Consider the following 25,164-nt stretch of genomic DNA (forward strand, 5'->3'; position numbering starts at 1 on the left):
GAGAAGACTATTGAGAGTCCCTTGGACTGCAAGGAGACAAAGGAGTCAATCCTAAAGGAAATCAACCCTGAATATTCTTTGGAAGGACTGATCCTGAGGCTGAAGCTCCAATACTTCACCCACCTGATGCAAAGAGCTGACTTATTAGAAAAGACCATGGTGCTGGGAAAGATTGAAGGCAGGAAGAAAACGGGATGACAGAGGATGAGATGGTTGGATGGTATCACCAACACAGTAGACATGAGTTTGAGCAAGCTCCAAGAGATGATGAAGGACAGGGAAGCCTGGTGTGCTGCAGTCCATGGGGTCACAAAGAGTTGGACACGACTAAGTGACTGAACAACTACTTTAGAAAGTGTTGTTTATAGAAATAAACTTCCAGTTTATATTCATCTTTCTTATATCCATTTTAGTTTCTGCTAAACTCAACCTAACAGTTCAGTTTATTCATATAGCAGATGACTAGTACTAAAAAATATACTTTGCTTAAGCAGTTGTGCTTGCTCAAAGTTGAGTCTTAAATTTTTCAAAGAAGAACAATGTATACTTTGTCCTAGAATAATCAGATACAATGGGAATCTTTTTTTTTTTTTTTTAATTTTTTATTAGTTGGAGGCTAATTACTTCACAACATTTCAGTGGGTTTTAATTAAAAAAAAAGGGGGTTTCTATGGACGGTGACCTGGAATTTCATAAGATTGTCAACATATTTTCAAAGTGTTTCCTTATGTTTTAGAATAATAAATAAAAGCCTTGATGAGAGGGTAAAATAAATCCTATCCTTCATCCAGGTACTGCTAGACGAATTCTGCAGAATATATTGAGTGCATATTTAGTGAGCACTGGAAAGGGATATTGTGCACAAATCATTTGGTTGCTGTAAAACTTCTTCTCTCTACCTTGCTGAGGTCCCTTACGTGTTTAAAAAAAAAAAAAAAAAAAGACATTTAGGGGAATAAAAGAGGATAGCTGTGGAGTCAAAGGCCTAAATCCAAACTTGGATAGACAAAGCTCTACTATTTCCTAGTATAGTCACCCTGAAGAAAATGCTTCCTCATATTTAAAAATAGAAAGTAATGCTTACCTTTCAAGCATTGTTTGAGGAATAAAGGATAGATAAAATAAAATCAGCATAGATACAAGTATAAAAACTCAACTGTGCTACTCCTGGCTTATATCAGGAGCTTTAAGGTAATTTTCTTTTTTGTTACTCTGTTAATCATAAGCAATACTTCAGAGTTTTGGGGGATACCCTTTTATTCTATAAGGTATAACTCTAGGCAGTACTAAAGTCTTTGACTGTGTGGATCACAACAAAATGTGGAAAATTCTTAAAGAGATGGGAACACCAGACCACCTGACCTGCCTCTTGAGAAATCTGTATGCAGGTCAGGAAGCAACAGTTAGAAGTGGACATGGAACAACAGACTGGTTCCCAATAGGAAAAGGAGTACGTCAAGGCTGTATATTGTCACCCTGCTTATTTAACTTATATGCAGAGTACATCATGAGAAACGCTGGGCTGGAAGAAGCACAAGCTGGAATTAAGATTGCTGGGAGACATATCAATAACCTCAGATATGCAGATGACACCACCCTTATGGCAGAAAATGAAGAGGAACTAAAAAGCCTCCTGATGAAAGTGAAAGAGGAGAGTGAAAAAGTTGGCTTAAAGCTCAACATTCAGAAAACTAAGATCATGGCATCTGGTCCCATCACTTCATGGCAAATAGATGGGGAAACAGTGGCTGACTTTATTTTTTGGGCTCCAAAATCACTGCAGACGGTGACTACAGCCATGAAATTAAAAGATGCTTGCCCCTTGGAAGAAAGTTATGACCAACCTAGACAGCATATTAAAAAGCAGAGACATTACATAGTCAAAGCTATGGTTTTTCTAGTAGTCATGTATGGATGTGAGACCTGGACTATAAAGAAAGCTGAGCGCCGAAGAATTGATGTTTCTGAACTGTGGTTTTGGAGAAGACTCTTGAGAGTCCCTTGGACTTCAAGGAGATCCAACCAGTCCATCCTCAAGAAAATCAGTCCTGAATATTCATAGGAAGGACTGATGCTAAAGCTGAAACTCCAATAGTTTGCCCATCTGATGCAAAGAACTGACTCATTTGAAAAGACCCTGATGCTTAGAAAGATTGAAGGTGAGAGGAGAAGGGATGACAGAGGATGAGATGGTTGGATGGCATCACTGACTCAATGGACATGAGTTTGAGTAAGCTCCGGGGTTTGGTGATGGACAGGGAGGCCTGGCATGCTGCAGTCCATAGGGTTGCAGAGTCGGACTCTACTGAGCAACTGAACTGAACTGAACTGAGGCAGTACAGGAGTACTCAAGATGTGCAGCTGAGTCTGGGGCTATATTAAAATGATAAACCCAGCCCATTGAAATGAAGCCCCAAGTCCTATTATCAGCAGGAAGGCTGATAGGAGCTCTAAACATACAATCCTAAGTAAGAATTTATCATTTCCTCTCTGGTTTAGACACTAAGCTTTAGTTTCTGTGAATGTCAGTTTTCTTACCTACAGAACAGAAATAATTCTTAATAATAGTTTCTCAAAGTTTATATGAGGTCACGGTATTTGTCGTATTAATGACACCTATTATTATATAACATGTCAGAAAAATAAACCTTGAGAGCATGAATAACTGAAAACATTTGGGCCAAGCAGTGACTCAAGTATAAGAATTAACTGCCACCAGTAGGTAGGGTTGCAGGTAACTATAAACCCTTTTGCCAAGAATTGTTAATTATTTCTTTTTGAAGAATAAAATTACATCTTGGTTACTATTAAATATATATATTAATTTATATTAAAAATAAATAATGAATACAATGAATGTGCCTATAGTCATATATTAGTGTTTATCTGTTGATGAAATTATCTGCTATCTGTTATCTGCTACAACCGACTGTAACAAAGAGCTCACGTGGGTAATACATACATTAAGAATAGCTTAGTGTTTCAGGAAATGGAGAATGACAAGGCAGGCAAACTATTTCTAATCCCCTTCATAAAACCTTGATCCAAAGAGCCTCAGTGTTTTCATCAGAAAATGGTCTAACTGGAAGAAAAATGGGGACTGCTTGGGGCAATGGATAGATGGGGTCCTGATTTTTGAAGGTGGTTTGACATTAGACTTGGGCTGAGAAAGGTAAGAAGAATGTTTCAAGAAAAATTCCAGTAGACGAAGGCTAATGAAGTGAGAAAACAGAGGGCAACAGTATAAAAGGTAAGAGAAAGGCCAAAATTTCATTTGCATGGAATCAGGAATCAAAAAGATGAAAGGATAAAATAAAGTACAATCACTGGCAGGATTTGAATACTTTGATGAGCTAAGAAGTTGAACTACCAAAAGGTTTTCTAAAGATTCTCTTCTTATGGAAGGACATATCAGTCCCTAACAAAGTTTCATTCTTGAAGTAAGGGAAAGGCAATGTTGTTCAACTTTTCGGGTAGCCAGAGACTAAGTAGTTGTCCTTGACAATGCCGGTTCCTCAATTTTCATATTCAATTATTTCAAGTATTTACTCTTTGTAATCTCAAAAATCTTTCCACATTCCACTGTTTCTTTGGTTTCCACCCTTTCCAGGCTTTCATTGCCTTTGACTACAACTGCTATAGCAAACTTATTTCCCAGAGTTCACTGCTTATCTATCTTCATCCTAGATCTCTTCAACTCTCTACTAAGAATAATATCTAGAGTGATTTTTCCAAAATAAAACTAATCATGTGGTCATACTCTCCTTAAAACATTTCCTCAGTTCTCATTATTTTCAGTTATTAACATAAAAATAAACAATTTATCCCACATAGGCCAGTATGATTTGGTTCTGATTATTATTTTATTTTTTTTATATCCATCAACTTGCTTAACTCCCTCTTCTGTACTTCATACTATTCAGTCTGTTCTGGTCCTCCTTCAATTTCTTATCATATAGAACATATTCCAATATTTTACAAAATGATTGAATTAATAATAATTGTTGCTAATGTGTATGCCTATTATTAGTAAGAAAATATTATTGCTCAATTTGTGGTTAATAATTGTAGAGTCTGCTAAATGGAGATAATTGTGATTTTCTCAAAGATAAACTAACCAAATTGCTACTAGCTATCAATTTATATTTAGAGACAGAAAATTGTTCCCCAATTTTTTTTTTTTGAGGTAAAAATATCTTTACTTTTTACAATTCATAGAGCCTTTGGAAAGTACTTAACATTCATGATAAAATATGTGAACAATTTTCTATTAGATTTTGATGAACTTGTGAGAAGACCACTGAGCTATCAGTCAGCTAATCAGTAAATAATTATTTTTTTCCTTTGCCCCTATGAAAAGTCCTGAAAAAAAAAAAAAAAGAAATCTTTCCATTAGTTTTTTTCTCTTCTCTTATAGAACATTTGAAATAAATATTTGAACAAGCTTATAACCAATTCATTCAAGTTTCATTAACAGTATTAACTTGAGATGGGTAAAGAGCTAGCATAAATACAAGAGTACTTGAGTGCTCAAATACTCTCAGATCTACTAATGGTACTCAAACCAGTCTTCCAGTAGTATGTATGGAAACTTAAGAAACAGCGTAAATTTAAAACCTGTACTTTTATTGCTTTCATTAAGAAGTTAATCATTGCTCAAATAACATCTGATTTAAAATTTTCAGTATTTTTCAAGGCAGAGGAGTTTGATATATCTGTTTGAGTCACTGATTATGCCTTTCTCCATGCGTGCATGTGTGTTCAGTTGTGACTAACTCTTTGCAACCCTATGGACTCTAGCCGCCAGGCTCCTCTGTCCATGGGATTTTTCAGGCAAGAATAATGGAGAGGGCTGCTATTTCCTTCTCCAGGGGACCCTCCCAACCTAGGGATTAAACCCCATCTCAAAGTCTTCTGCAATGGCATTCCTGGGTGGCTCTTTACCACTGAGCCCCCTGGGAATGCCTTCCTCTGCCTTCCTTCAAATCACTCTATCATGCTTCAAGGAGGGTAATTAGTTAGTTCAGTCACTCAGTTGCTCTGTCATTCTGACTCTGTGACCCCATGGGCTTCAGCGCGCCAGGCTTCCCTGTCCATCACCAACTCCCAGAGTTTACTCAAACTCATGTCCATTGAGTCAGTGATGCCATCCAACCATCTCATCCACTGTCATCCCCTTCTCCTCCTGCCTTCAATCTTTCCCAGCATCAGGGTCTTTTCTAGTGTCACTTCTTCGCATCAGGTGGTCAAACTATTGGAGCTTCAGTTTCAGCATCAGTCCTTCCAAAGCATATTCAGAACTGATTTCCCTTAGGATGGACTGGTTGGATCTCCTTGTAGTCCAAGGGACTCTGAGGAGTCTTCTCTAACCACAGTTCAAAAGCAACAATTCTTCAGTGCTCAGCTTTCTTTATAGTCCAACTCTCCCATCCATCCATGACTACTGGAAAAAACAGCTTTGACTAGATGGAACTTTGTTGACAAATTAATGTCTTTGCAAGGACCAAGAGACTGAAGAAAAAGTGTGTATTGTTTGATTCTACAAGTCATGGCAAACAGCAGGCACTCAACTAAGACTCACTCAATAAAACAATAACTGACCCAGAAATCACATTATACCAAAATTAGAGCAAAAATGAGGATAATTCATGCTAAATATTCAGAGTTCAACCACTGCATTTATATGTATGTCTCATTTCAGCTATATTTTCTACTATTGGAAAATTTACTCTTTTGTCTTTTTAAGATTTTTAAATTAAAAAAAATAATTAAAGGTTGTTAATTCAACAACATTACTAAAAAACTATGATTCAACCTGCTGGGTCAGGGGAAGGATAGGAACAAGTTTTCTCTCTTATTTGTTTAGTCTAGTTCTATAAAAAATAGATGCAAAAGGAAGTTGATAATAAGCTTGAATCAGAGCAAACAGTCTTTACCAATATCCTATATTCTTTTTGGCAAATACAACTACACCCCCAATAGCCAAAAGGAGTCTTCAAATCTGTTTACTTAAAAATCTGTTAATTTCAAGATCCATTCTGAATTTGTTTCTTCTTGCTAAGCTAAATTTCTAGTTATCAGATGACTATATTCAGCATAATTATAGCATTCAACAATTGTTAGAATATAGCTTGTTATTAAATCATTGAATAATCAATTCCAACTTTCAATTAACAACATAGAATTGGATAATAGAAAAAGAATACAAAAGAGACATAATTATTACAGACTAAATGACAAACATTTTTAAAGTTGTATAGTAGAAATCTTTTACCTCTTGAAATAACAGTTTCTAATCCAGTTCCATTAATAAAAGCCCGTTTGATGGTTTGCGTCTTAATGTCTGTCCAGTATAGACGTTCTTCAGAAGCATCAAAGTCTATCACAGTAACATCATCAATATCAGGGACTGTAAAGGCCGTGATAAAGTTAAAATATGGATTATCAATATCCACCCCTCTGATTTCAGAACGTCGTGCATATAGAAGAAATTTCTTCATTTCTAGAAATGAAACAGAAATGTATTTTTCTTTATAAGCTTGGCAAGTTTGAAGCAGCTTAGAAATTCTAAACATTTGTTGATGATTTAATAGGTTTTTAGCATATGAAAAACGTGACCAAGATTTGATAAAAATATGAAAAATAAGTTAAAATCCTTAAGTCATTTTTTTTAATGCCAAGAAATTATCAGTAATTGATCTGATCTTAGAATTTCAAGCAAACTTTTTAAAAGACATGCACTTTACAAATCTCAAATGACCACATTTGTCTTTGTTTATAATCATAAAAATATTGCAGTGTAGTAGATGCTTTTGAAGGAATCTAAGAACATTTTTCTCTATATGATCTTTGAATAAAATGAGGTTGAACATTGCTTTTAAAAAATCATGTTCATTTTTTTCATATCAAAATTAGGCTAATGTTAAAGCCTAACATACTGTAAATTTTTGTGAATCTGTAGTAACTAACATTGTGAGGCATTCTATTATTTTTACTTAAATAGGCACCTTTCTTGCACCCAGTTTGTGAAATATTGGTAGATTTAATAGAAAGAGGAGTCACAGATATTCTACTTTCTTGTTTTTCTCCTTTGGGGTTGTTGTTGATATTTGAGATATGTTATTATTGTGAAAATTTATTTAAAGCCAAGGGTACCTAAATTTCTGAGTTAAAATTTGATGAATACACTTTCATTGGCCCTTCAAAGTAATTGGTTTGCAAATCAACAAAAATTACTAATAAAACAAAACATAGTCTGATTTTCATTCACAAATTTTAGTATCAATTTTTGGTTTAAATAGGCTGCTAAAAGTTTTTTTACAAATCTTCCAAAATTATATATTTTACTTCATATTTTCTCCCTTCAAGTTGATAATCCCCTATAAAATGATGCTGAAGTAACTTTAGGAGAGCAGGAGGAGATTAAAGCTGTTAAGCACATCTTTGTTATGCAGGTTACCTACATCATCATTTTTTGATAATGCATTTTCACTTGCAAATCTCCCTGTTCCGTAGAGATAAACTCTGCTAACACACCAAATAAGAAAGTAGCAAGAAAAAAAGTGAATAAGATAACAAGCAGCAAAGTGCAGCCTATCACATGTTTAAAGAATTTGTCAGTGTCTCCCAAAGTAGATGACTCATCAATTGAGTGAAAATAGCACCACCTCAAATGCTGGTTTTTAAGGACATTAAAAACCTCTCCTGCTTTACTGTGAGGAAAATCCAAATGCTAATACAATCGGAGAGGATTCACTTTGGAGTTCCTGTGAGATCTGGGAGAAATTTACCATAGCAAGTCTTCTTGTTGGAGGAAAGCTTCATCAAGTGGGGGCACGCACAGGCAGCACTCCTGTTATGATTGATCAGACACATGTGCGAGCAGGGGCCTCTGCCGTCGTTAGCTGCACAGGGATTGGGAGCTGCAATTAACAGGGAAATATTAACAGTGAAGAAGGAAGAACACGTTAGCGGGCCTCCGAGGGTGACAAGGGTTATTCACTTAATGATTCAAAGTGAAGTTCCCTAGATAGCACACATTACAAGTGATTAATATGACAATAATGACAATCATACACAGTTATTACATTAATAAAAACATTTTTCCTCATCAAAGATAACAACTAAGATAACTCCCTCAAGTTCCTCTAAGATGAATGATATTCATTCTATTGCCTTAGAAGCAAAGGGTTTTTTTTTAAGTATTTAGTCTGAGAAACAATCAGGAATAGCTATTAAATTTTGTATAAATTAAACTCAGGTAGATGATCATGCAGGTGTCAGGAGTTCCAATTGAGAAACTGATATTACATACACTGTGTATCCTTTCAGGCCATTTCTTTTTTCAAATCAGAGGCCTATATGAATAAAAATTTCATCTTCCTTTATTATAAAGATGTCTTTTTTTGCTGTATTAACTTATTCCATGGCTAAATATTGCTACATACTCATATTTACTATATTGCATCGTATACAAAACTTGATATCTTCAAATTTAAAATGGAATATTAAATTTTGTGTTTGATCTCATTCTCTCATTCTTTTGTGTTTATTATTTTGTCATTGTTAGGTAGTTAGAATAAGAAAAAGGAGTCCAGAATGGCAGTGGCTAAAAGACAAGGAAGGGAAAAGCCTGTGAAAATAGAACAAAAGAAGGTCCGAGGACTGGAGTGAGGACCTCAGGTAGAACAAACAGCACTCCTGGCTAGCCCAGTTTACATAGGGCAGGCCCGGGGGAGGAGAAAAAACATATAAAAGAGGAGCCAAAGGACTGGAGGTTTCTCTCTTCTCTTCGAGTCTTTTGGGTCATCATGCCCTCACACCTCGAGGATGTATTTTCTTTTATTTTCTAAATGAAACTGAGTTGTAACATGGAGCTATAACACTGATCCATCTGAGAGCTATAACACTGGTCCGTCACTTCAAATTTTTGTTGTGACGAGACAGAACTAAGGAAATACACACTCCCCAGACATCATCATATCTTTTGGATAAGATTTTAATCTCAATTGATCCAATGTTCTCTTAAATATTATTTTTATAAAGTCTATCTAGTAGGACAAATTCTATAGAACTATGCTGGTTAACTGAGGGCAGAAAAGAATTATACCTTCTGATTTCAGCGGCAATACTTTAGTTTTCAACTAACAATATTTTCCTAACAAATGGATCTATTGCTCAGAGTAGCAGTATCAGTCTTATAGACTTTTAAACCACAAAGAACAAAAATCAATAGGTTATAATAAGAATTTAGAGGTTAGGGAAATTAACTGAATTTAATAAATGCTCAAGGTGGCCTTTGGCAGTTTTCAGGACCCTCCCCATAAGATAACAAAAATGACCCATGTCTATGCATTTGATTTAAAAAATAAAAACAAAAAAGAAAATGAAAGACTCAGAAATATTTTCCCAAGCAAATAAATTAAGGACAAACATTATTAGAAAATAGTGGAGACTAAAGTTGAGAGATTCTTTATGAGTGTAAGTCTCTCTGTCACATGGTATGCATACCTACTAAGTTGCTTCAGTCATGTCCGCTCTTTGCAACCCTAAGGACGGTAGCCCCCCAGGCTCCTCTGTCCATAGGATTCTCCAGGCAGAATCCTGGAGTGGGTTGCCATGCCCTTCTCTAGGGGACCTTTCTGACCCAGGGATGGAACCTGTGTCTCCTGAGGCTCCTGTATTGCAGGCAGATTCTTTACCACTGAGCCAGTGGGGAAGCCCAGCACATGGTATAAATGCCACATATTCTGCTTTCTTTCCTTTTAACTTCATCTATTATAATTGGCTCAGATGGTAAAGAATCTGTAATGTAGGAGACCCAGGTCCAAACTCTTGGACAGGAAGATCCCCTGGAGAAGCAAATGGCAACCCATTCTAGTATTCTTGTCTGGAGAATCCCAGGGACAGAAGAGCCTGGTGGCCTACAGTTCATGAGGTCAGAGAGGACTGCGTGATGAAGTAGCAATGCTACAATGGGTGTCTTTAAGGAACTAAAGGTTAGAAAAGCAAGAGGTTAGATGGGAAGATTATTAAGGAGCAAAGATGTTACCAAAAAGGAAGTGAAATAAAGAGGCACTGTTGAACTGTTAGCTATCTAGAATAGGGTTACCCAGTTACTGGTACATAGGGAAAAAAAAAAAAAACAACCCTCAAAGTTTTAAATTCTTGAAAAAAAGAAGAAAATGGGGGGAAAAAGGGGATAAAAAAATAAAAAATAAAGAGGAGTAGAGGGAGGAAAAGAAAGAAGGAGATATTTGTTTAAAAACACTGACATGGAAAATGCTATTCCTCTCAAAAAAATTAAAAGCAAAATCCATGACAACTCAATAACAAGTACTTGGATTTCACTTTAAACATCATTATCTTTAGCCTGGAATCATATTAACTTTTCTCAACATCGTATAATTGTGATAAAAAGCTTTCTAAAATCAACAATAACATATTAAATTATATTAAATAATATATATATTATAATAATACTATTGTATATTAAATTATATATGTATATACACACACACATTAAAGTAAAAAAATACACTTTGTAGCCCAATATCTATATTAATGATAACACTGTAAGATAATATTAACAATATTTTGTGCTTCATGGTGAGGAAAAATCCACAAAGCCTTCTTTCAATTTTTATCTTTTCTCACTTTGAAATAATGGACTTAAATCTTTTTGATGTTATTTCTAACTATACATTTAAATAGATACCTACTCTAATTACCAAATTAAGGAATTTGGTTTTCATCCTCACATCTTCGTATAAAGCAAGGATCAGCAAATATGGATCCTGGAGCTTTATCTGGTTCACTGTCTATTTTTATGAATAAAGTTTTATTGGACCATAGCCATGCTCATTAATTTACATGTTATTCACATGACTTTATCACTATAATAGCAGAGTTGAACAGTTTCAGCAGGGACCACTTGGCATAAAAAGTCCTAAAATACATTTTCTGGCTCTTTACAGACAATACCTGATACAAAGTTACTATTTTATAAGAAATACTATTGCAATATCCAATATTAATATGAAGATTGTAAACCCCTACAAAACCAAAACTATCCCATGTATTGTATCCAGGAGATGGGAAAAACTGACCAGTTAATGGGATGTTATAAAGAATATTAACAGATGAAATCCAAATATAGGTGTGCAACTTGGGTTCATTGATAATTCTTATTATCAAAACTCAAGTTGACCAAACAAAGTCCTTTAAACATATGTAACACCCCTCTTATATTTACTCATTGAATACATATTTATGAATCACCTCATATTCTGCCTAGTTTTAAAAAGCTGGGTATAACAGACGATAAGAGACGGTTCTTGCATCAAAGAATTTAAGAGTCTCTACTCTTACCCCATACACCATTCTCTCCAAATCTATGGTCACTGGCTCAATTTAGGTTCTTTGCATCTCTTGCTTGGATTGCTGCTCTAACTTCCTAAATAATCTCTTAATTTTCAGTCTCTCCTCATTGCCTATGGTAACTTTCTAAAATACAGACTTGCTCATATAGTTCCTTTGCTTAAAAATCTTGGATAGTTTCTCTACTTTAGATAAGTCTTCTTCACAAAGACACACATTTTATCTGCTACCATTTCCTCCAAGGTTTATCAACACTAGCCAGATTGGTTTGCTCAGTTGCTCAGTCATGTCCAACTCTTTGCGACCCCATGGACTATATTCCACTAGGCTTCTCTTTTCATGGGGTTCTCCAGGCAAGAATACTGGAGTGGGTTGTCATTTCCTCCTCCAGATCTCCTAGACCCAGGGATTGAACCCACATCTCCTGTGTCTCTTACATTGTTAGGTGGATTCTTTACCACTGTGCCACCTGGAAGCCTTCCAGATTGATTTACCTGCTGTTTTTTTACCTTTCATTTTTTTGTTTGTTTGTTTTTTAATCCTGATCCACTCTGTTTATTTTTATCAAAGATGTCATAAGTCTTCTAAATTCCCCAAATTTTAATTTCAAAGATTTTTTTTTTACTTCTCTTTCACTATCATATTTAATTGTCAAGTATTACCAGACTTGCCTATTATGTGCCCTTTCTTTCCATTTTCACCTTTCCTCTTGCAATATAAAATTATTTCATCACTTTGGAGTAACTGCTATAACCATGTAACTAGTATTCTATAGTACTGTCAAAAGTATATTAATCTCTGTTTCAAAGATACCATCCTACTTTGTAGTTTCATCTACCATTTTCCTACTACATACACATTATGCACATGGTAAAAAGGACTCCAAATTGTTCCTTGAACATCTATAGCTTGTCTTTTTCTACTCCACAGAAAATATTTTCTTCCTGTAGAATTTCATTACCAACATCCTTACATTATTATTTCATGAATCAGCTTGAGTTATTTTTCTTTCACAAAATATTTTCTAATGAAACTAGCTAATGCTGATTTATTCCAACTCTAAATATTAGTTTCAGTTATCAATATAAAAGGCATTAGGCATTTATTATTTACAGTCTTATTTTCTAATTGTCTTTGACATGTATTGCATATTTTTATCATTTTACCCTGTTCTCTCTAGGTAAATCAGGGGTAGGGAAACCATTTTTTTTTGGTTTTTTTCTATAAAAGGCCAAATTGTAAATATGTTCACCTTTGTAGCCCTTATACCCTTTCTAGTAATTTTTCAACTTTGCTACTACAACAAAAAGCAGCCATGAAACAATATGTGAATCAACATGTATAGCTATGTTCAAATAAAATTTTATTTGCAAAATTTGCAGAAGTCTAAAGTTAGTCTGAGAGGCTTAGTTTGTCAAATTCTGAGTCTTGGTTTGTCAAAGTCTATGCTGGCAGGAACTATGACTTATCAACATATATATAGTTTTTCTCCTAAAATTTCCACGTGATCTATTACTGTTTTGGATTCATACACATGCTCATAAACATATGCATGTCTATGTTCTAACAGGGCAACAATCTAAAATGTTGAAAGTAAACTAAGAGACAGCTATAGATGAGCTATAGCCATAGCTTTAGGAGAGCTATAGATGAAAACATTAAATAATGCATAACTACAATACTTTACTGGAGAATGAAATGCTAATTATGCAATCATACAAGACTGATGTGTGCTCTGTAAAAAAAACAGTATCATTAAGATAATCTCATATTTCATGCAAAACTGTGTTTAATTGCAGTCCATTTTTCACCAGCAAAAAAAATAAACACTTTAAACCCAATTACTTTATCCATTAAGTTCAAATAAAATATACATAAATGTGGATGCAATATAAAGTATATACAATATTTATTTACCTAACAATACTAAGCTTAAAGCAGAAGAATCTCAAGACCCAATGCTAGATAAGAGAAACATTTTTCTCTGTGCTGTGTAATCATTGTTGATAGTAATTAATACTCATCATGTTAATGAAATTTGTTTGTACCAAATAATTATTAACATACAAAATGCATATCTATTATAACTATATTTTTAGTTATAATTTTCTGTTTGAAAAGAATTTAATTTTTTGAAATGAATTTAAGAATGATCTTACTATTAAGCATTAATTCCAAATCCTTTTCCCTTTGACAAATATCTACAAATTACAATTTTAGTATTTGATGTTGAAGAACTAGAAGAATCCCTTATTTAAAACACACACATACAATAAAATATGTGCAAGTACAAGATGTTCTTATTGCTTTAATTTACAAGTTTCTATCAACACCAGGTATGCAGGAATTACTTTCATCAAAACTCATATTTTACAGATTAATTTTATACTGTACTCTATTTTTATGAAGTAGAAAAAAAATCTAAAAATCTTATCTTCTATAGACAGCTGTATTTCAAAGTGAAAATATTTAAAAGCCACATATACTATTTCCATTTATTTGTGTACAGTTTTCTGTAAAAAGAGTGAATTCAAACATGTAATATCATGCTACATTTATTGGTGAGATATATCTTAAAATACCAATGAATTTTCAGATTTTCTAAGAGGTGCTATGTCTTTCTGACTTGCTATTTACTTTTACTTGCTGTATAATTTAAAAGAAGAAACATTTGTGCCAGAAAAATTTCTATGTTCACAATGATTTAATAATCACAAAGCTTTTGTCTAAAACAGTGGTTCTCAACCAATGGTAGTGGTGGTGAGGGGGGATTTTGTCCCCTCAGGAGCAATTAAGAACGTCTGGAGACATTTTTGAATGACATAACTGGGGTTACCAACTGGCATTTTAGTGAGTAGAGGCCAAAGATGCTAATAAATGTCATATAATGCAAAAGAATGTTCCCCCTCCCAACTAAGAACTATCTACCTCCAAATATGAAAGGTACAGAGGTTGAAAAGTTTTGATCCTGGATTGGAACTCTGGACTCTGCATCTTAATGTATCTGAATGAAGAGCTCATAAATACTTACATTTGTATTTCTGAGGCAAGTACATCAAACAACCAGTGTCAAGGAAGAAAGAATTTTATGATTTCTTTGATACTAATTTTTCCACTGTTCCAAGATAAACTATATTATAGCATAATTTTAAAATAGCAATTTATAATGTAGCTATACTATCTACCTATAAATTCATTTACAGTTTAGCTGTTTGACATTTGTATTACATTTTGACAAAGAAATAATGCTAAAATGGAAATTAAGTTTTTCAGGTGAATCAACAAAACCCATTAATTTAAAATGTGATTTAAAGATGCTACAGAAAGATTTACTGAAAAATTAAATTAGGTGCAGGTCTACATAACTAGTAGTGGGAGCAAAAGACTACCTGTTACAGGAAGGAGGTATAAGAGTAGAAATTGAGTTCCATTGTGATTTTTCATATCAACAGTTGGAATGACTTAGCAACATATTTTTGGTATGTTTCAACTCTTATTTCTCCTCTTTATTGGTAATTTTGTCTCTCTCTTTTACTTGGCTCTCAGTATTGCACAATGTTCTAATACCTCACAGAAACCTGACAAGTTTACTTAGATCTCAAAAATTTCTCTTTGCTTTGCTATCACCTTCCGTTCACTTTGCCTCAGTCAGAAATTTCATCCCTTCAAAGCTGCAGATATCAAAAAGTAAAGGTAGAGGCATTTTACCTGTTTCATATCAGCTTTCCATTCTTAGAAATAGTATTTTAAACTAAGGTCCATTTCAAATTTTTTAGTATTTATTTATTCTTTTAAGCTGTGTGATTCTATTTCATATTTTATTTTTTGGCCATAAGATGTAGTATGTAGGACCTTAGTTCCCTGACCAGGGATTGAACCTGTGCTGCCTGCATTGGAATCAAGGAGTCTAAAGTAGTAGATCAAGGAAATCTCTTAATGTCCATTAAAAACAAACAAACAAACTTCTATTGATAGTATATAAATATGTGAAAGAAAGAAATACCAAAAAAAAAGTGGGAAATAGTATTTTTAACAGAATTAATAATATGTAGAATGGAAGGAATATGTATATGCAAGCAGAGACAGAGAGAGGAAAATGTTTTATATGATAGGTCATAGATCTTGATATAAAAAACTGTGGAAGTGAACAATTTAAGTAACCCAAAAATATTTGAGATTCAGCTCCACCACACTGAAACATAGTTTTAAGAGTATTACATTTTTTTAACTATTTTTAATTGAAAATGTTGCTTGTAGTTAAATATACTAATAAGTCCAAGTGGAATCCCTCATTCAAGTTTTATAAGGATACTTTGTTTCCTAAAGCAGCAATAATATTACTAATATTCTTAGGGGCTTCCCTGTTGGCTCAGATGGTAAAGAATCTGCCTGCAATACAGGAGACCTGGGTTTGATCCCTGGGTTGGGAAAATCCCCAGGAGAAGGAAATGCTACACAATTCAGTATTCTTGCCTGAGGAAATCCCATGAACAGAGGAGTCTGGTGGGCTACAGATCAGGGGGTCGCAAAGAGTTGGACATACTGAGCGACTAACACACACACACACACACACAATATTCTTAGAAACTAGTTTTGTTTTTGTTTTTTAATAGTATCAGCTAATTTTCTTGCAAATGTTGTCAAGAAAAGTTTCATTTTCTATAGAAGTATTTCCCTGAAGCAACTGGAAGCCTTAAATCATTTCAGTGTTAAAACAACTCTCTGAGAAACAGTCTGGAGTTCACCTTGTATTGTCATAACATAGAGGGCAAGTGAGATAAAAATTGATAGAAAAAATAAAAGTTCCAAAAATGGAATAATTTGTTTTTATCACGATGAGCTAGAAAATGTGCTAAGTGTTTCTATAAGCATTATTCCCTTTATTTCTCTTACTGGCCATTTTTGTTCTTACACATAAATTACCCTTGTTTTATAGAAGTGTTAACTTAATTCTGAAAATGGTGAAAAGAAAAGAATACTTACAATCATACAACTTTTAAGAAAGAAATACATTTTCAGATATCAGAGTGCAACCACTAACCATTATATATACTACCTTTCTAAATGAACTAAATCACTTAATTTATTTGGCCATTTAACAATTTATGGGATAGATAATGGATACTGTTTTAGAATATGATTTTTTAAATATATATATTTAATCTAATTGCTATAACCTTGACAATGTCCTAATATTCCATTCATTCTGTTTCTGGATTTTGATTTGATTTTCTAAGGGGTATTGTCATTTTGATTTGTTACACAGAACAATTTGTACATTTGCCAGTTGATAGGTGTTTCAAGAATAAAAATAAAAGGGACAGTTGAGTCCACACCAGTGTTTGAGGGTAAAATAAAGTGGACTCTGCAAAATAGTACTTTTATTATCAACAGGTACTAAGTCCCCATTGAACTGAGGCTTTCTCAGAAGAAAAGCTTCTTTAAGAAAAGAAAAACATTTTTTAATTGGTGAAAATCTAATTAATAAAAATATTTTCAAAACTCTATATTTTAAGTGACAATCATATTCTTAAGCTATTTCAAGAAAAGATTCCAAGGCTTCCCTGGTGTCCAATGACTAAAGAGTCCGCCTGCCAATGCAGGGGATGCAGGTTTGATCGCTGCTCCAGGAAGATCCCACATGCCACGGGCAACCAAGTCTTGTGCCACAGCTACTGAGCCCACGTGCTGCAACTGCTGAAGCCCGTGACCCTAGAGCCCGCGCTCTGCAACAAGAGAAGTCTGCACACCACAACAAAGTGGAGTCTCTGTTTAGCGCAACTAGAGAAAGCCAGTGCAGATCAGCAAAGACCCAGCACAGCCAAAAATAAATACACAAATAAATAAATAACTCTTAAAAAAAAAAAAAAAATTCCAATCAGAGAAAGTGAGGAAAGAAATGTGAAACAAAATTGAAAACCAAACACACACACAAAAATCCATGTGTAATCTTTCTATATCCGTGAAAAAACACAATTCCACTACTAGGCGTTAAGTCACAACTGAATTTGTGATTAAGAAAACATCTTTATGGTGGGATGTTTCAAAAGAACAGCATGTATACTATCTATGGTGAAACAGATCACCAGCCCAGGTGGGATGCATGAGACAAGTGCTCGGGCCTGGTGCACTGGGAAGACCCAGAGGAATCGGGTGGAGAGGGAGGTGGGAGGGGGGATCGGGATGGGGAATACGTGTAAATCTATGGCTGATTCATATCAATGTATGACAAAACCCACTGAAATGTTGTGAAGTAATTAGCCTCCAACTAATAAAAAAAAAAAAAAAAAAAAAAAAAAGAAAACATCTTTATGGTGTCTGAATCAAAATGTAAGATTAGAAAGATTCTGAGCTCACCTCCTCCCATGGATACACCAAAAGCTACATATAAAACAACAATCTCTGAGAATAGCTTGAAGTGAAACAGATTTTCTACAACTAAATATATAAAGAAAAGATGCCATTGAGACAGGCAGGATAGATAGAGACTCAGTCGAGTTAGAAGCTACACCCTCAGAGCAGAGATACACAAGTGGGAGGGTTATCCCAACTGCCTAGGTCTCTACTGAGGAGCCCAAGCTCCAAATTGGGCTTCCCATCAAGAATACCTTCCCAGAATGTCTGGCTTTAAAACCAATGGGGCTTACTTCCAGAACAGCCAAAGGGCTGTGAGAAGTGAGACTTACTCTGTTTGTGAACCGGTTGTCCACAAACTCAATAGTTCTGACTCCCAGTAGACAAGCAGTACAGTTAGGCAAAATGAAGAGACAAAGAATAGCTTCCCAATGAAAGATCAACAAAAAACATCAGAAAAAGAACTAAATGAAACAGAGATAAGCAGTTTATCAGATAAAGAGTTCAAAGTCATAGTCTTAAAGATGCTCACTGAACTTGGGAGAAGAATGGAATAACTCAGGGTGTACTTCAACAAAGGGATAGAAAATATACATAAAAATATCAAAATAGAACAGAAGAAAACAACTGAAGAGAAAAATACATGATGGGGAATCAACAGCCAATTAGAGAATGCAGGATATACCAGTGATCTGGAAGATAGGGTAGTGGAATTCACTTAAATAAAACAGCAAAAAGAAAAAGAAACACACACACACACACACATATGTGTGTATATATATATATATATTTGAGTATAGTTTAAGGGATCTATAGAACAACATCAGGCATATAAATTATCCCATTATAGGGTCCCAGAAAAAGAAAAGAGAAAGAGAGAGAAAACCTATATGAAGAATAAACGGCTGAAAATATATAAAATATATTTTCCTTCCCTGGTGGCACAGATGGTAAAGGATTTGCCTGCAATGCAGGAGACCTGGGTTCTATCCCTGGGTTTGGAAGATCCCCTGGAGAAAGGAATGGCAGTCTACTCCACTATTCTTGCCTGGAGAATTTCACGGACTGAGGAGCCTGGTGGGTTATAGTCCATGAAGTCGCAAAGAGTCAAACATGATTGAGTGAATAATACTTTCACTTTCATTATATTTTCCAGATATAAAATAAATGTCATTGTTGCAAAATATAACAGGGGATATAATCATAAATATTTTAATACCTTTGTATGGTGACAGATGGCTATTAACCTTATCATGGTGACCAACTTATAAGGTACTCTACAAAGACAAAACACTATGTCATACCCCTAAAACTAACAATATAGTGAACTATATTTTTAAAAAAAACGAGTTTAGAAAAACAAAAACTTTGGTCTGCGAGAGGGCATAGAGAAGGGCAGCAAACCCACTGGATGGGAGAAGGTGTGCATACTAGAGAGGAAACTCACATTTTCTTCATATTTACAAACAATTTAATCTATAAGATGGGGGAGGACCGTAAAACAAAGTAACTAAGAAAATTGTCTATCTACCTATCTATCCATGCATCCATCTATCCATCTATCTTTCTATCTATCATTTACTTAACAACACTTACACTGTGCTTACTATTTGCCAGGTATCTTCTGTGCTTTTAAGAGACTAATGCATTTAACTTTACAAGGATTCCAATTTATAGTTGAAACAACTAACATAATGGTCATGCTGTCAGGATATGATAAAGTTAGAATATGAACTAGTCTGGTTCTAGAAGCTTGCTCTTGATTACTATGTCTCCTAAGCGGATTGCTATGAAAGCTGTCTTTTTTTTTTTTTTGCATTTACATTTTGTTACTTAACACTATAGTCTTATTATTTAATGAACTGTATTTTTTAGTAAAAAGACTTCGACATTTATACTAACCTCGGACATATTTAGGATCACTGGGACACATGCAAACAATTCCACTGAAAGTGCTCTAAATAAAATTATAGCTGACCTTCCTCCAGGTTGCCAAATCAATGAATACCTTCATGCCTTGATCTTTCTTGACTTCTCTGCAAGAGTTAACACTATTGACCACTGTCACCTTGAAACTCCTCTTACTTTTTTTGACTGTGCTCTTTTAGTTCTGAAATCTCTTGGCCATCCTCTTCTCAGCATCTTTCTTTGCCTTTCTCATTTATATTAGTTTTCTCCAAGGTTCTGTGCTTGTCCTTTTCTAATTTTATATAACAGTCTTAGGAAATCTTATTTATCTTCTTTATCTTCAATCTACAATTGAATGACTATAAAAACTGTAGTTCCAGACCAAGTTCTTTTTGCCTTTATAACCCTGAATATTCAACCATGTCCTAGAGGTACCTCAAATTCCACATATCCAAACTTTAATTTTTTGATTTATCCTTTAATTCAGGTGCCAGTAAGCTTTGGCCTACAGGTTAATACTGCCCTTTGGGTTACTATTTTTTAATTGGAGGAAAAACACCAAAAAAATAGGGAATAAAATGTTATAACACATGAAAATTAAAAGAAATTTCAATGTCAGTGTCCATAAATAAAATGTTATTGAAACACAGTGATGGTCACTCACTTTTCATTTGACTGCTGTTACACTGCCTCAGCAGAACCAAGTAGCTCAGCAAAGACCATATAACCTGCAGGGCCTCAGACACATACAATAGGGCCTTCCACAGAAAAAATTCTGCTCACCCCTCCCTTATGTGGCCTCTGTGTCACACGTTGATGGTGAAGACAATGATAGAAACTAGAAAACTAAGGACATCTCAAATTTTCCTTTTCTTGCCAAACTCCCCTACTCTACACATCTCTATCACTTTTTTTTTTTTTCTTTAAACTGACTTTGTATATGGCAACTCCAGGCTTCCCAGGTGTTGCTAGTTGTAAAGAACCAATGCAGGAAATGTAAGAGACATGGGTTCCATCCCTGGGTTGGGAAGATTCCCTGGAGAAGGGTATTCCAACCTATTCCAATATTCTTGCCTGGAGAATCCCATGGACAGAGGAGCCTGGCGAGCTACAGCCCATGGGGTTGTACAGAGTTGGATGTGACTGGAAGCAAGCTTAGCACACATGCACATATCTCAGTTCCACCATTCTCTCTGTCCTGGTATCAGCTGTCTCCTGATCTACTGAAGAAGCTAGGCGCTACACCCTACTAGAATCCTACCTACAGTTGTCTCTCTCTAGTCTACCCCTTGTATAGATGAAGTCAAGTTCCAGCATGTACTTCTGTTATTTTCCCTTCATTGACCAAATAGTTTCAATGTTTTTCTCATTTGTTCAGGGCAGTGGTTCTTAAGGCAGCATCAGCATTCCATGGGAATTTGTTAAAAATAAAAAGTTTTAGGTCATACCATAGACCTATTGAATCAGAATATCTTGGATAGAGGCCAGAAATTTGTGATTTAATGATCCCTCCAGTAAATTTAGTGCACATTTAGGTTTGACATCACTTGAACACTTATCCAGTTATTCTTAAGGATGAACAATGAAATTTCTTTGTAAGGGGACCTTTTAAGTCCCATTATGGTTTGATTCCAACCCAATCTTGTATACCATGCATTCCTTCCTTACTTCTAGCTGCTCCAGCCTACAAATGAAGAAATATGAACCCAGAAGTTAATCAATTTGCCTTAGGTAACAAGATCAGTGAGTGACAAAGGAAGAAACTGAATTAGGCTAAGCCCAAGGACTTTTTTAGGACCATTCCATTCTACCTTTTAAAATATATTTCCTATAATTTTAGTTTCAAAATATGATCATAATAATTATTATTTAATTGACCCCAGTTATTAATTTAGCTTGTTCTCTTTCCAGACTATAAACTACAAGAAGGTAAAAATTGGTTTGCCCCATGTGAAGTGAAAGTCACTCAGTTGTGTCCGACTCTTTGCAACTCCATGGGCTACAGGGGCCATGGAATTCTCCAGGCCAGAGTACTGGAGTGATCCCCTTTCACTTCTCCAGGGAATCTTCCCAACCCAGGAATCAAACCTAGATCTCCAGCATGCCAGGCTGATTCTTTACCAGCTGAGCCACAAAGAAAGCTCAAGAATACTGGAGTGGGTAGCCTATCCCTTCTCCAGTGAATCTTCCTGAGGCAGGAATCAGACCAGGGTCTCCTGCACTGCAGGCTGATCCTTTACCAACTGAGCCATCAGGGAAGCATGGGAACGTGTCAATAAAACTTTACTCTCTACTGCCATCTGGGGATTTGATAGAACAGTTCCAAGGAGGATCTCAATAAGAATTCAGTGTCTTCTGCCTGCAGAGCGTAGTGCTTCAGGCAAGGGCTCTGGGGTCACTCTCCCTGGGGTAAGATAATGAGGCAATTATCCTCATTAGTGGATATTACTGGCTGTTAGACCTCGAGCAAATCACTTGGCATACCTCTCCTTTAGGCTCCTTATCTGTAAAACTGGGTTGCCAACCACCAACCTCATGGAATTAGAATTAGTATTAGGTGATATTATTGTTATCATTATTAATACTGTTCTCATAAAAGGCTTAGCTATACTCTGTAGTTAACACAGATAAATAAATGACACTCCTTTACTCAAATATTTTATTATCTAGGTGGGTAACTAAAACAGAATTAGGAAAATATTAAATAACTATACATATTCTAAGTGCTAAGATAGTTCTTCATGGTGTTAATTAAGAATGTGGAGATAAAATATGAATTATGTACAGATTTATAATTGGTATGTGGTTTTGAAGTGAGAAAGCCTCTCAGGAAAATATTTTATTTCCTGCAAGTCTTGGTGTAGATTGAGAGCAATATCTGGAAAGCACTAAATAAAATATGATATAAGTGCATACCTTTCTTATTATTACAAAGTCATGATGATGAAACCACTTTTACTAATGCTTAATCATGCATGCCCAGATCTTATTATCCAAACACAAACTAACATATGGCTCAAGAGAAGTCTATCATAAAACCTTTATGATGCTGCTGTGCTTTTTTTTTTAATACATTCAAAACTTATTCAATTAAAAACTGTGCTTTGCTGATAAAAATATATTTAGACTAGATGGCTTCTTGAATGTAAGTTGTTCATTTTATCGTAAAGGGAAACCTACAATTTTGATGTTCTTGTTCATTAAAAAATAACAAATATATTTATTTATGCAACTTCTCTCTTTGCTAAAGAAACAATATTCTCCGATGCATTTATTCAGTAAATGGCCATAGGTATCAACTACATGGTATAAATTTCCAAAATACACCAAATATAGCAAATGGACAATTTAGGCTAAAGTATGCAGTTATCAGTCCACTTAATGGAGTAGGGTGAATATATATCTTCCAGGGCATATGGGGATACAATATGTTTATTCTAACCAGTGTGAAAATATAGTAAAATGTATATAAATTTCTAGTTCTGAATATTCCAGTATTTTATAGTCAAATTTTTGTCCTCAGTCCTATGGTTGCTATAACAATAAAACTGTTACCTTGTATCCTCCCTACTTTATACTTTCTTGCTTTACTTTTTTTGACCTAGGAGATGGTAACAATCCAAACCACCTGCCTTATCTCCAATCTCTTACCTCTTCAATATCATCTTCAGTTTAGTATCATAACTGCATGGCTAATAATAAATTCTATGTCATTTCTATACTTAGAAATGTTTGGATTTGCCACCAAGAACAAAAGCAATAAAACAAAACAAAACAAAAATGGGACTACATCAAACTAAACAGCTTCTGCCCGGTGAAAGAAACCATCAATAAAATAACGAGGCAAACTACCAAATGGGAGAAGATATTTGCAAATTATATTTATCAGATAAAAAGTTAACATCCAAAATGTATAAAGAACTCATAGAACTCAATATCAAACAGACAATCTGATTGAAAAATAGGCAGAGGCTCTGAATAGATGTTTTTCTAAGAAAGAGATATGGATGGCCAACAGGCATATGAAAATGTGCTCAACATCACTAATCATCAAGGAAATGCAAATCAAAACCACAATGAGATATCATCACATATCTGACAGAATACCTACTATCAAATGATAAGAAATAACAAGTGTTGTTGAGGATGTGGACAAAAGGGAATCCTTGTGCACTATTGGTGATTATGTAAATTGACACAGTCACTAAGGAAAATAGTATGGAAGTTCTTCAAAAATTAAAAATAGAACTACCATATGATCCAGCAATTCCACTTCTGGGTGTTTATCTGAGGAAAAGGAAAAGATAAATTTGAAAAAATATATATGTATACATATATATGTGTGTGTGTGTGTGTGTGCACTGCTATGTTCATTCAGCATTATCTGCAATAGCTAAGAGTTGAAACAACCTACGTGTCCCTTAACGGAGGACCGGATACGGAAGATGTGAGGAGAGTGAGTATAATATAACATTCATGCTTGTGCTCAGTAAGTCCAACTCTGTGTGACCACGTGGACTGCAGCCCGCCAGGTTATTCTGTCCATGGGATTTTCCAGCAAAAATACTGGAGAGGATGGCCATTTCCTCCTCCAGAGGATCTTCCTGACCCAAGGCTTGAACTCATGTCTCCTTTGTCTCCTGCAATGTAGGCAGATTCTTTACCACTAAGTCACCTGAGAAGTCCTCTTAAAACAGTAATATAACCTAAGTTTCAACAAAAGAAGGCTAGGAAAATGATATGATTGCAACAACTGCATAAAACCCTTAATTTCTAAGATTTCTCTATCTATTTCTATGTGAAATAAATGAAAAGAAAAAATATCCTGAGCTAATTAAAATAAAGGCTGGTACTACTTCCATCAAATAATATAGAAAATATTAAATCAGTGTTAGCTTACAAAATGGAGAAGGCAATGGCACCCCACTCCACTACTCTTGCCTGGAAAATCCCATGGAGGGAGGAGCCTGGTAGGCCTCAGTCCATGCGGTCGCTAAGAGTGGGACACGACTGAGCGACTTCACTTTCACTTTTCACTTTAATGCATTGGAGAAGGAAACGGCAACCCACTCCAGTGTTCTTGTCTGGAGAATCCCAGGGATGGGGCGCCTGGTGGGCTGCCGTTTATGGGGTCGCACAGAGTTGGACATGACTGAAGTGACTTAGCAGCAGCATCAGCTTACAAAATTATTTTACAGTTTGATTATTATGTGATTAAGGTGACAATAAATTCTGGTCACTAATTCATAACAATCCTTTACCCTGGGGCTGACGGCTGGGATGGTAGATCTGAAGGTCAAACGGCTGCGCACTGGTTTTCTGAATCACGCTGACATTCTGCCCCGTCCACTTGTTGGCTTTTGACAGTGTGTTGGTCCTCCAGTCCGTCCAATAAACATCACTCCCATATAGAGACACAGCAAAGGGATGAGAAAGGTATTCATGACCTCGGATAATTTCTATCATGCTTGTTCCATCATAGAGGGCTGAATAAATGGCATCTGACCTACAGAAAAGTAAATG

At 35.1% G+C, this 25,164-nt stretch overlaps 1 protein-coding gene across 1 annotated transcript in view; it reads right to left on the reverse strand.

Annotated features, from left to right (window-relative positions):
- Positions 1-25,164, reverse strand: part of LRP1B (LDL receptor related protein 1B) — a 2,049,143-nt gene that overhangs the window by 676,487 nt on the left and 1,347,492 nt on the right. Inside the window, exons 27-29 of the mRNA XM_043488135.1 lie at positions 24,903-25,147; positions 7,791-7,922; positions 6,275-6,502 (exon numbers count right to left, since the gene is read on the reverse strand). Of these exons, the coding sequence (XP_043344070.1) occupies positions 6,275-6,502; positions 7,791-7,922; positions 24,903-25,147 (605 nt within the window). The remainder of the gene's footprint in view (positions 1-6,274; positions 6,503-7,790; positions 7,923-24,902; positions 25,148-25,164) is intronic.

Source organism: Cervus canadensis, chromosome 15 (assembly GCF_019320065.1).
Source record: "Cervus canadensis isolate Bull #8, Minnesota chromosome 15, ASM1932006v1, whole genome shotgun sequence".
In the NCBI taxonomy this organism is placed as follows: domain Eukaryota; kingdom Metazoa; phylum Chordata; class Mammalia; order Artiodactyla; family Cervidae; genus Cervus; species Cervus canadensis.